This window comes from Trachurus trachurus (assembly GCF_905171665.1).
Source record: "Trachurus trachurus genome assembly, chromosome: 17".
Lineage (NCBI taxonomy): Eukaryota > Metazoa > Chordata > Actinopteri > Carangiformes > Carangidae > Trachurus > Trachurus trachurus.
In genome coordinates, this window is record NC_139900.1 from 34,056,451 (window position 1) to 34,068,943 (window position 12,493).

The 12,493-nt window shown below is 41.3% G+C and overlaps 1 protein-coding gene across 1 annotated transcript in view; it reads left to right on the forward strand.

Annotated features, from left to right (window-relative positions):
• dnah9l (dynein, axonemal, heavy polypeptide 9 like) overlaps window positions 1–12,493 on the forward strand; it is a gene marked incomplete at both ends in the record, with an annotated part of 52,147 nt that overhangs the window by 31,003 nt on the left and 8,651 nt on the right. The window contains 28 exons of the mRNA XM_083990984.1: window positions 125–227; window positions 904–1,041; window positions 1,137–1,238; window positions 1,497–1,658; window positions 1,807–1,890; window positions 2,270–2,379; window positions 2,529–2,691; window positions 2,873–2,996; window positions 3,553–3,695; window positions 3,825–3,986; window positions 4,271–4,330; window positions 4,422–4,595; window positions 4,699–4,845; window positions 5,025–5,138; window positions 5,351–5,494; window positions 6,099–6,281; window positions 6,546–6,647; window positions 6,833–6,967; window positions 7,132–7,305; window positions 7,503–7,635; window positions 7,768–7,870; window positions 9,091–9,213; window positions 9,311–9,515; window positions 9,715–9,879; window positions 11,040–11,180; window positions 11,406–11,576; window positions 11,667–11,789; window positions 11,867–12,060. Of these exons, the coding sequence (XP_083847110.1) occupies window positions 125–227; window positions 904–1,041; window positions 1,137–1,238; window positions 1,497–1,658; window positions 1,807–1,890; window positions 2,270–2,379; window positions 2,529–2,691; window positions 2,873–2,996; window positions 3,553–3,695; window positions 3,825–3,986; window positions 4,271–4,330; window positions 4,422–4,595; window positions 4,699–4,845; window positions 5,025–5,138; window positions 5,351–5,494; window positions 6,099–6,281; window positions 6,546–6,647; window positions 6,833–6,967; window positions 7,132–7,305; window positions 7,503–7,635; window positions 7,768–7,870; window positions 9,091–9,213; window positions 9,311–9,515; window positions 9,715–9,879; window positions 11,040–11,180; window positions 11,406–11,576; window positions 11,667–11,789; window positions 11,867–12,060 (3,882 nt within the window). The remainder of the gene's footprint in view (window positions 1–124; window positions 228–903; window positions 1,042–1,136; window positions 1,239–1,496; window positions 1,659–1,806; window positions 1,891–2,269; window positions 2,380–2,528; window positions 2,692–2,872; window positions 2,997–3,552; window positions 3,696–3,824; window positions 3,987–4,270; window positions 4,331–4,421; window positions 4,596–4,698; window positions 4,846–5,024; window positions 5,139–5,350; window positions 5,495–6,098; window positions 6,282–6,545; window positions 6,648–6,832; window positions 6,968–7,131; window positions 7,306–7,502; window positions 7,636–7,767; window positions 7,871–9,090; window positions 9,214–9,310; window positions 9,516–9,714; window positions 9,880–11,039; window positions 11,181–11,405; window positions 11,577–11,666; window positions 11,790–11,866; window positions 12,061–12,493) is intronic.

Genomic DNA, 12,493 nt, shown 5'->3' on the forward strand with positions numbered 1-12,493 from the left:
CCAACACACAGTGGAGCAGAGTCAGACCACCCACTGCAGAATCAACCAAACACTGTGTACAGATGTAGATACAATGTACAGAATAGTTATGTGGAAACTAAATAAAGTGAGTCTTTTACTGTAGGTATGACAGACAACGACTGGTGCTGAAGGAAATACATAACTGCCAGTATATCACCTGTATGAACCCGACATCTGGGAGCTTCTCTATCCACCCCAGACTACAGGTACAGGCTTCACTACACTAAATACTATAGAAACAATATACTATACTGTAACCAGAATTCCACTGAACGTTACCATGGTAATACATCACAGAAAATACATTTACCAAATCAGCTGTGAAGACAAGATGCAAAGTTTATGCATGGAAATGATAAACAAGCAAAACAAACAAAACAAAAAAACCCAATTTTAACCACCAGTGGGCCGATTTTGATGGATTTCAAATGGTCACTTCCGGTTTAGACAGCCATTTTGAATTTTGAAAATGTCAGAAATGGATTCAGCATCATCAATAACCCCTAAAACCACTCCAATATTGCCCGGATCAGCCAAGTCAATTTTGTTGAAATATTGCCCATATAGGCAATTATGCTAATTTATGCTAATTATGTCAATTATGCTAATTGCCCAATATATACAAGTTAGCATCCGGCAGTTTCTGAATACTGGGGACCCATACTATCTATTTCTAACATAAAACTTTGGGGTACTCAACATTTCCGGGTACTCATTGTTGGCAAGTAGACTAATACTGTAGATGTGAACCAATAAATACTGGAAATAACCTCATTTAAAGTCATTGAGGCGGTTTTAGAAAGTAATTCTGGTTTTGAGGTGAGGTTTTGAGTCATGCTGGTAAATTATTCTTACTGTAAATCTCCCCGTTTTCCATTCCAGAGACATTTCTCAGTGTTTGCAGTACATTTCCCTGGTGCCGATGCGTTAGCCACCATCTTCTCCAGCATCCTGTCCGCTCACTTCCTACAGGGCGGCTTCAGCTACGGCGTTTCCCGCTCAGTTGGAACTCTCATACAGGTGCATCTTCGGTGTCAGAGCATTCGGACCTATCACACCATTGATCTCAGTTGTGACAATATCTTTACGACCATTTCTACCATCTGTCGATCTAGGCAGCTATTTGTCTGCACCAGAAAATCAGCCAGAACTTCCTCCCTACGGCCATTCGCTTCCACTACATCTTCAACCTGCGAGACCTCTCCAACATCTTCCAGGTAACACATGCACAGTCATCTTAAGTATGTGATATATAATGCAAAACTACACCAAGTTGAATTGCTCCATTTACTTCTTTTAATGAGATTCAGAGTGAACCTGAATTTTATAGCCGAACAATAAGTGACTGATGAATAATTAATTTCACACTTCAGCTATCAAACTAGTTTTGTAGGGGGTGGTACTGTGGGAAATGCATTTCAGCATTGAGAGTCTCTAATCTCATCACACGGTATTTACTCTGGCCTGATGCGTAGGGCATCCTGTTTGCCCTGCCTGAGTGTATCCGTTACCCCATGGACCTGGTTCACCTGTGGCTCCACGAGAGCTCCAGGGTTTATTCTGACAAACTGATGGAGGAGAAAGATGTGGAACTCTTCAATAAAATCCTGCTGGACACTGGCAAGAGATATTTCGAGGTAAGAAACAAGCAACATAGCATAGCAGTACAGTAGTTTAAAATGTTCAAAATTTTGAAATGCAGCTCTGAAGTCAACACATCAACTTAAAAATTGAAATTCTCTGTTGCATGTTCAGCATCTTTCTTTTTTTTGAATTTTTTTCCAGGGAATAGATGAGTCCATCTTTATCCACCAACCTTTGGTGTACTGTCACTTTGCCCAGGGTGTGGGAGAGCCTCGCTATCACCAGGTACACACATTCAGTTTCACTTTGGATTTTTGTGTTGCTCCTCTCAAGCATCCAATTTATGTTTTAATAACTGTGCTAATAAAAATGGGTGAGTTTAATTGTTTTTGACTGAAATCAATTTAGCATGTGGATTATCTGCAGCTCACATATTCAAAGACCTTATGGCACAAATTCGGCTGTCATGTCTCATCTGTCAGGAAATAAATGAGGATAAATGCACTGTCATTAGCAAACTAATGACCTCTCATTTCTTTATGGGGTTTGAATTGAAAGTTAATTGACTCAAGTCTTGATAAGAAGCTAATTTCATTAGTATATGGAAGTAGCCACATAGTGACAAGAGAATGAAGTAGGTTTGTTTATTTGGCCATACTGTCAGGCCTCAGACTGGGAGAAACTCCAGAAGACACTGGCTGATGCACTGGAGCATTATAATGAGCTGCACGCTGTCATGGACCTGGTACTGTTTGAAGAAGCTATCCAGCATGTGTAAGACACACACACACACACAGAGAGCCATATGTATGGAAGCAGCAGTGAAACATATACTAACATGCAGGTTGGATTTACACAGATGAGTGCAAACATTAAACCCAGGCCTCACACACTACACTGTTAATTCTGGTGTTTGTGTTCAGGTGTCGTATCAGTCGTATCCTGGAGGCCCCCTATGGTAACGCCCTGCTGGTGGGAGTCGGGGGGAGCGGGAAGCAGAGTCTGTGCCGGCTGGCTGCTTTCCTCAGCATGCTGGAGGTTTTCCAGATCACGCTGCGTAAAGGCTACGGCATAAATGACCTGAAAGTAAATATGCATTAACACACTCATGCACGACAGATACAAAATGTCATTATGCTCCTCAGTTTAACGGCACTTTTCTTCTATTCCCCACTCTAACTTGATTTATCTTCATATATATATATACGTATATATAAATGTATGTATTCTTTGTACTTTTTCTTCCCCCCGCCCCCTTCTTACCCAGAGTGATATCGCAGCACTGTATATAAAAGTGGGGGTGAAGAACATCGGGACAGTGTTCCTTCACACAGATGCCCAGATTCCAGATGAACGCTTCCTGGTGCTCATCAACGACATGCTGGCCTCAGGTTCGGCTGCACTGACCTGGGATGAGTGTTTTCTCCTTTGATGAGCAAATGGTTTCAGCTTCAGTGTGTAAAGGCTCATATTGTCAAATCTGAAGAATGAACATACTTTCTTTCTTTATGTGTGAATTTATTGCATAAAAGCCGCTTGGAGCATAAATCCAGTGAGTCGACAGTGAAAATTTCATCAGCCAAATTTAATTTCTATTATTTATTTGACTGAAGATAAGAGAAGGCACATTTCACACTGACTGCTGAGGACAAAGTGGCTGGTGAGGCAACCAAACAACCTCGCCAAACTAAAGCACTGAAGTCTTATATTTTGTTAATGGGCTGGTGTATAAATCTGGTTTGAATTTCTTTTATATTTTTATGTCAGTGCCAAATAAAAACTGAGTTATTAATGATTTTTTTGTATGTTAGCAGCTATCATACATCACACTGACAGCAAGCAAAATTATTGGGTCAAAGTGACATTAAATGCCATCAGCAACAGTATGAGGAAAAGCTGTGGCATTATTAGGAAATACATACTGAGTCTGCATGTTTGTGCTTGTAGGAGATATTCCAGACCTGTTTAATGATGAAGAAGTAGATGTTATTGTGACGTCCATCCGTATGGAGCTCAGAGGACTGGGACTTATAGACAGCAGAGACAACTGCTGGAGCTTCTTTATTGAGAGGATACGAAGGCAGCTCAAGGTCTGAAACATTATTTATTAAGTATTAGGACAAATCACACAAGATACAGTATAAAGACGTATCACACAATTAACCGTATCAGTAATTGTGAAATAAATCAGCTGCTACAGTACCCTCTCTGTCCTCCAGGTCGTCTTGTGTTTCTCTCCAGTCGGATTCACATTGCGGACACGTGCACGAAAGTTTCCAGCTCTGGTAAATTGCACTGCAATAGACTGGTTCCACCCCTGGCCTCAGCTCGCCCTGCAATCTGTCAGCTCTACCTTCATAGAGAAAACCCCTGGACTGGAGGTAACAACACATTCACATGCTGTTCATTCACTTTCTTTCACCTCTCCACTGCCTCCTCTCCTCTTTTGGTATTTAAGAATAAAAACCTGTCTTTTATACAGTATGTGATGTGGAAGTTAAGCTAGTATGTTACTCATATCCATATTCAATATTAACAAACTAGGCAAAAGTGAAATATTATTAGACTTGTCAGTGTTATTAGGTCTGTTCAAAAAAAAAAAATCAATCTAGAGGCTTCTGGTGTGTTAAATCCATAAATCTTAGAGTGTGTTCATCCTTTGCAGCCAAATGTGAGGGCATCTATCAGCGAGTTCATCTCTTACGCCCACACTAGTGTCAATGAGGTGAGTTATTGCAAAGCACCATGGGTGATAACAAACCTTGACTCCTGCACTCACATCATGTCTGGATGTCTTGTTTAACTGCAACGTTCAGGTGAGTGTCAAGTACCAGCAGAATGAAAAGCACTTTAACTACACCACCCCGAAGAGTTTTCTGGAGTTTATGAAGCTGTATGGAAATCTGCTGGGGAAGAAACGCACAGAGCTGACCCAGAAGATGGAAAGATTAGAGAACGGCCTCCAGAAACTGCTGTCGACCGCCTCACAGGTCAGAAAACATGCACCGTGCAGCCTGAATAAACACCGAAGTTACAGTAGTTCAACCAGCTAAGCATCTGAAACGTTGTGAGTTTTGTGCTTTTCCTTTTCAGGTGGAGGACTTGAAGGCCAAGCTGGCAGTGCAGGAGGTGGAGCTGTGGCAGAGGAACACAGACATCGAAGCCCTCATTGCTAAGATCGGGCAACAGACGGACAAACTGAACCAAGAGAGGGCTGTGGCTGATGCTGAGGAGCAAAGGGTAAAGAATGTGTATCTGTGAGGCCTCTCAAAAAGCAAAGGCATAAACAAGCATAAGGGTTAACCTCTCTTAGAGCTACAAGGAGAGAGGCAAGAAGGATCATTTCATGGCAGAGAAATAAATCAAACCTGCATCAATCCATTCAAAGTGCATACATGTACTTTCGATTAATTGTTCAGGTGGCAGCAATTCAAGCTAGGGTGACCAAACAGCAGCAGGAGACCGAGGAAGACCTTGCCAAGGCTGAACCGGCCCTACAGGCGGCTAATGCAGCTCTCAATACATTAAACAGGGTAAAACACATCTACACATGTAAACACAGAGGGCTGAATCATTTCAGCCGCAGTCATTTATTTGATTTGTTGTGTTTTCTTTCATTCAAGATACTGTATATGTGGATATGACAAGCGGTGTAAATAAACCAAGAAAGACATTTTACAAGGCAAGGATGTCTCCATGGGTTTGCATCTGTGTGTGTGTGTGTGTATGTGTGTTTGTCATCCAGTTGAACCTGACAGAGCTGAGGACGTTCCCCAACCCTCCAGCTATTGTCACCAACGTCTCAGCAGCTGTCCTGGTGCTTCTCGCTCCCCAAGGCCGAATCCCCAAAGATCGCAGCTGGAAGGCCTCCAAGATGGTTATGAGCAAGGTGATATTTCACACTGACGTCTTGTAGTGTTTCTCAGATTAATGGATTTCTACCACAGAAGCCAAAGAGTCCATCACAAATAAATTACCTGAACTGCTGAAATAACATTGTTTCACATTTAACATAACTGCTGCTGCTGTAATTCTTTCTCTTGTCCGAGCTCCCCAACAAGTGCATGCAATGTTTATGTTTACTGTGTTTTCATTTATGTTGTATTGTTTTTATGGAATGGTCTATTGGCTGCTGGTGTTTTATAATTTGAAAAACTGCTCTAGTCGATCCTGCATTAATCTTTTTAAGTTTCTGGCTTTGTGTCTTTGTTACAGCACATGCTTTATAACCTCTATATTTTACGTTCTTTGTGCTGCTGCTCCCTTGCTCTTGAGATTACAAAGGAAAGCAAAGCGTCTTCCTGGTTAAAGAAAGTCAGAAAATACTGCTGCATGAAACAGTTTCCAATATGACGTGGAGCTGTACATTTTTATTTTACACCACTGTTCAATTTGCATTTGATTTTGATTTTCAATCCAAAAGACCTGTAGAAGGATTATATAAAGAGTGACTTTGATATGACATTCACCTCTGCACACAAATGTGTATCCAGGTGGATGACTTCCTGCAGGCTCTGGTGAACTTTGACAAAGAGCACATCCCCGAGGCCACGGTGAGGTGCGTCAGGGACGACTACCTCAGCGACCCAGAGTTCAACCCCGACTTCGTCCGACAGAAAACCTCAGCAGCTGCAGGCCTGTGCGCCTGGGTGATCAACATCGTACGCTTCCACGAGGTACTCGCACCTCCACCAGCTGTCGTCCAAACCAACTCACTGTGTGATGTTGTTGACTATACAGAGCTGTGTTCTGGTTGTTCAATAGATTGTTTTCTGTTTCCCAAACTGTTGTGCCGCACTGGATAGATTTTTGTAAGTACAACTATCATCTGCTGTCTATATTTTAGGGTTTAAATCAAGCATTTCTTTATTAATATCTCATACTGTGACCTCTCAGAAACAAAATTGAAAAGTGTGTGTGTGTGTTTGATGTATCACCAGGTGTTATGTGAGGTAGAGATGAAGAGGATGTGCTTGTCTCAGGCCAATGCCGATCTGGCTGAGGCTGCAGAGAAATTGGAGGCGATCAGAAAGAAACTGGCTGTAAGCTCCTTAGATCATTGTTCTCTTTTCTTTTGTTTCTCTGCCCTTAATGCCTTGTTTTCCTTTTTTATTTTATTTCTGTCTTTACTTCTTTCTCATGTAGCAATTTAACTCAAATTCTTCTGGGGTTTTTCTTTTTTTTTTCTTCATATTTTTGGCCCTTCTTCTGCTCCTCTGCTTCTCAGGAGCTGGACAGCAGCTTGGAAACTCTGACAACGGCATTTGAGAAAGCCACGTCAGAGAAAATGGGCTTTCAGGAGGAGGTCAACCGCACCAACAAGACGATAGAACTGGCCAATCGGCTGGTCAAAGGGCTTGAGGTGGGCGTTCCTGAAAGTTGGTTTTAGATTTATTGGTTTATATTGTCCAGTGTGTTGTACTTAATTTCTTTAATGCTTAACCTATAGTTTTGCATTATTTGGGCAATAATCTTTCTCTCTCTCTCTTGTGTGTGTGCATCTGTGTGTCTCCGTCCGTGTTTAAGAGTGAAAATGTCCGTTGGGCCCACTCAGTGGCTCAGTACCATGAACAGGAGAAAACGCTGTGCGGGGACGTCCTGCTCACTGCAGCATTCATCTCTTATGCCGGCTCTTTCTCCAAGACATACAGGAGGGAGCTGCTGGACAATCTGTGGATGCCGTTTCTGCGCAACCAGAAGGTCACAATCTGCAAAACACATCACTCATTCGGCCATAAAAACAAACATTTTTCTAACTTCTGAGGTCTGTCTGAAGATTTGTTGCGGTAATGTCTTCTCTTTCTCTCCTCCCGTTTCACCTTAGCTGTTGTCTGTATTATCCCAGCTTTTTCTTATTTCTTTCGTCATTTCGTCGTTCATTTTCGTCCGTCCTTCAGATGTCAATCCCCATGACAGAAGGCTTAGATCCAGTGTCAATGCTGACTGATGACGCAATGGTGGCCCAGTGGAACAACGAAGGCCTACCTGGAGACAAAATGTCCACTCAGAACGCCACCATCCTCACAAACTGTGAGTAGAAGCAATAAATCTCCTATACTGCGTCACCATGATGATGTCAGTCGCTTTTTTCTCACGGGCGGTACAAACAGTGCAGAGCAGTGCAGGTAAACATCCCTGCATGGATTGCGTTTGTTGCTTCAGGTGAGCGCTGGCCTCTGCTCATTGACCCTCAGCTGCAGGGCATCAAGTGGATCAAGAGTCGCCATGGCAGCAGCCTCAAGGTCGTCAGCCTTGGGCAGAGAGGGTGAGTGATTTCTCATCCTGGTCTGAACATCCTCAGCCCAGGGCCCAGTTGTTCAAAGGTACTCCAATCGGATTTTGGATAATGGATTGGATCAAAATTGAAAATGGGTTGTTCAAAACCATAAACGGATTCTGAGATCGGATTAGATCACGTGATCCAATCTTGGTTTTGATCTGGATAAAACCCTCAGTTTGTGTTGTTCAAAACTTTTCAGTAGGATCGGGATAACTTTGATCCAAAAAATCAGGATTATTCTGATCCCAGCAGTTGGGTGGATTCAGGGGGGATTTCAGGAACAAAATGTGATTTAAATTAAATTCAAACTGGTCAAATAAACAATATTCATAAAGTAGTATTATATACAGTTCTTGATTTATATTTTGCACCTAATTTTAAACCACAACAGTGATTAGTAAATAATGTTAACTTTTGAATATTCTACAACTGAAAAACTTTTCCCCAACTACTTTTCCTCAAACTAAATTTAATGAAATTTGAAGTTTGAATTTTGAAATTTGAAGTTTGAATTTTAAAATTTGAAGTTTGAAGTTTGAATTTTGAATTTGAAACACATGGGGAAATGTTTACAATTTCACTAATGAACTGTATATTTGCTTTTTTAAATTTATTTTAACAGCCCAACCAGATGGAGTCTGGCTGTTTAAAAGACATTGAAGAAACAAAAAAGAGCACAGAAAACAATACATACACTCCGTTTTCAAATAAACACACTTTGAGAGACCTCATGCTGCTGTTCTACCTGTTGTTAACAGACCAATCAGCCTTCAGTGTGATGCACAGTCCCATCTAGAGCACTCTTTATCCGGATTTGGTAATCTTGAAAATTTGGATTTGGATCAGACTGATCCAATCCAACTTTGCGTTGAACAACTGGGATAGAAGTAAAACAGATTACGTGATCCTGGATAGCAAAAAAGGGGATTTCAAAATCCGGATAATTTTTATCCAGATTACACCTTTTGAAAACTGGGCCCAGGTGGTCATGAAGGTTTTCAACACGACCTCCACAATACCTGAAATGTTGCTATATGCTGGTAGACTGGGAAAGCTTTTATTTTGAAGGGTACTGCAAGAGTTACATTTACACATCCACTTGTTCTTCAGCAGTGCTATTACAGTATAACGAGGGAGCAGCTGACTATATATATATAAAAAGTGTTCCTTTTTCATTTTCACACATTGACATTGAAATGTTCCAGTTATGTAGATGTGATAGAACAGGCTGTGGTGGCTGGTGACACCGTCCTCATCGAGAACCTGGAGGAGACCATTGACCCTGTTATTGACCCTCTGCTGGGACGGCACACAATCAAGAAGGGCAGGTAACACAAAATACAACTTTACTAAACAACCGTGTGTTCCTCTTACATTCACACCGACCTTGCACTATTTGTTTGTTTTTTTCTCACTCCATCGTAGTTGTATAAAGGTCGGGGACAAGGAGTGTTTCTTTCACCCAGGCTTCAGACTGATCCTTCACACTAAATTAGCCAATCCTCACTACAAGCCAGAGATTCAAGCCCAAACCACCCTCATTAATTTCACCGTGACCAGAGACGGACTAGAGGACCAACTCCTGGCTCAGGTGGTGAATCAGGAGAGGCCTGACCTCGAGCACCTCAAGGTAAATTAGGTTCTTCTTTTCCTTTTATTAAACAAACAACAGGTTCACCTTTCTACAACTCATTTATCTCTGATTATCAATGTTTTAATTAAACTATACAATAACAGCAGTGATAAGCAAAAAGTAATTTGTTTTTGTCTTGATTCAATCTAGGAGTTTTTTTTAATGAATTCTTTTTTTTATTTTGCTCCTCCTGCAGAGTGAACTGACCAAACAGCAGAACATGTTTAAGATCGAGCTGAAGCTCCTGGAGGACGAGCTGCTGACGCGCTTGTCTGCTGCTGAGAGCAACTTCCTGGGTGACAACGTGCTGGTGGAGAAGCTGGAGACCACCAAGCACACTGCTGCTGAGATTGAGATGAAAGTAAGAGAGAGAGAGAGAGGGGTGGAGTTTATTAGTACCTGTGTTTTTATTTGTGGTGTGAATCAGCGTTAAATCTTTTTTTTCTTTTTCAGCGTTAAATCATCTTTTATACATACAGCGGGGAAAATAAGTATTGAACACGTCGACATTTTTCTCAGAAAATATATTTCTAATAGAGCTATTGACATGAAATTTTCACCGCAGATGTCGGCATCAACCCAAGTAATGCACACATACAAAGAAATCCGAACATTAATGTCCATAAATTAAGTTATGTGTAATAAAGTGAAATGACACAGGGAATAAGTATTGAACACATGAAGAAAAGGAGGGGCAAAAAGGTAAAGAAGGAAAGCCAAGAAAGCAGCTGGAGTTTGTCAGTATTTAGAATGTAATCCTGTCTCCTATCAGTGCAAAGTAATATCTGCTGGTTTAGTCCTGATTGATGCCTTTTAAAAAGGTTTCAACACAACCGCCATGGCCTCCATGCACACACACCATGCAAGACATGGAGGCCATGGCGGTTGAGTGCATTACTTATTGTTTTCTATGAAACAACTGTACCTGCTGATTCCAGGTCTTTCTGAAGCTCTCCACCAGTGTCCTGGACTGTTAGGGAACCCTTCTGATTATTGTTTTGACTCTTCTGTCTGAAATCTTTGGTTGCGTAGGTCTTTAGACAGCTCTTAGACAGCTCTTTGCCATTGCCCATCATGCAATACTTCTTGTCTGACACCTTGGTGGTGAGAAACCTTTTTAAAAGGCATCAGTCAGGACTAAACCAGCAGATATTACTTTGCACTGATAGGAGACAGGATTACATTCTAAATACTGACAAACTCCAGCTGCTTTCTTGGCTTTCCTTCTTTACCTTTTTGCCCCTCCTTTTCTTCATGTGTTCAATACTTATTCCCTGTGTCATTTCACTTTATTACACATAACTTAATTTATGGACATTAATGTTCGGTTTTCTTTGTATGTGTGCATTACTTGGGTTGATGCCGACATCTGGTGAAAATTTCATGTCAATAGCTCTATTAGAAATATATTTTCTGAGAAAAATGTTGACGTGTTCAATACTTATTTTCCCCGCTGTATCTCCTTCCTGTGCTCCGTCTCTTTTTCATTCCTCTGTGTCCATCTTGTCCCTCCCTTCTCAGGTCCTGGAAGCTAAAGTTAATGAGGTGAAGATAAATGAAGCCAGAGAACACTATCGTCCTGTTGCTGTCAGAGCGTCGCTTCTCTACTTCATCATGAATGATCTCAACAAGATAAACTCCATGTACCAGTTCAGCCTCAAGGTAGCTGGAAAAGGAAGATGAAGAAGCAACTTACAGTTCAGGAGCTGAAAATTATTATTATTTAATCACATAAACAAAATTGTATTCAACATAGAAAACAGAAAATGATGTTTTTCCACTGTAATGTTTCTAAACGCCTCATGAGGATCACATGGAAAACATAACATGACATCTGTGATTATCGAGTATTTATTAATCAAGGAAACATTCATCTCTTGTCATCAGGCCTTTAACGTGGTTTTCCACAAAGCGGTTGAGATGGCCGAGGCCTGCGAGGACGTGAAGAGCAGAGTGAACACCCTCATCGACTGTGTCACCTACTCCACCTTCAACTACATCAGCAGGGGACTGTTTGAGAGAGACAAGCTCACCTTTACTGCACAGCTGGCCTTCCAGGTGCATGTTTGTGTTTATGTGTGTGTGTGTGTCTGTGTCAGTGTTCAGAGAGACTGTTCCCTGCCCCTGACTGTGTTCTCCGGATTTCAGTTGCTCCTGATGAGTAAAGAGATAGACGTGCGAGAGCTGGACTTCCTGCTCCGTTTTAACATAGACCACAACTACAACAGCCCCCTCGACTTTTTGTCCAACTCGGCGTGGAGCGCAATCAAGGTGCAAAACACAAAGAAATATTCACAGAAATAAAGCACAGCATAAATCACCACCTGCTGCTCACCGTCTTTGCTCAGGTGATGAGTTTCACTGATGAGTTTCGTGGTCTGGACCGGGACATCGAAGGTTCTCCGAAGCGCTGGAAGAAGCTGGTGGAGTCGGAGTGTCCGGAGAAGGAGAAGTTTCCTCAGGAGTGGAAAGGGAAGAGCTCCCTGCAGAAACTCATCATGATGAGAGCACTAAGACCCGACCGCATGACCTACGCTCTGAGGTGCAGAGCAGTTCTGTCCTTCTTTTGTATTCTACTTATACACTGCAAAAACTAAAAATCTTACCAAGAATATTTGTCTTGTTTCTTGTCAAAATGTCATTTCTAGTCAAAACAAATCTCATTATACATAAAATAAGACTCATCACATTAAAAAGTAGCTTGTTTTTAGACACTTTTTACTTTTTTCAAGTATATTTTCACTTGAATTAAGTAGAAAAATCTGACAGTGGATCAAGTTTTTCTTTCTTATTACAAGCACAAAAAACATGCTTTCACTGGCAGATTTTTCTACTTATTTCAAGTGAAAATTAGTTTGAAACAAATGAAAATTATCTAAAAACAAGTTCATTTTTAGGTGATGAGTCTTATTTTAAGAGAAAAGAGATTGGCTTTGACTAGAAATGAGACATTTTGACAAGAAATACGACAAATA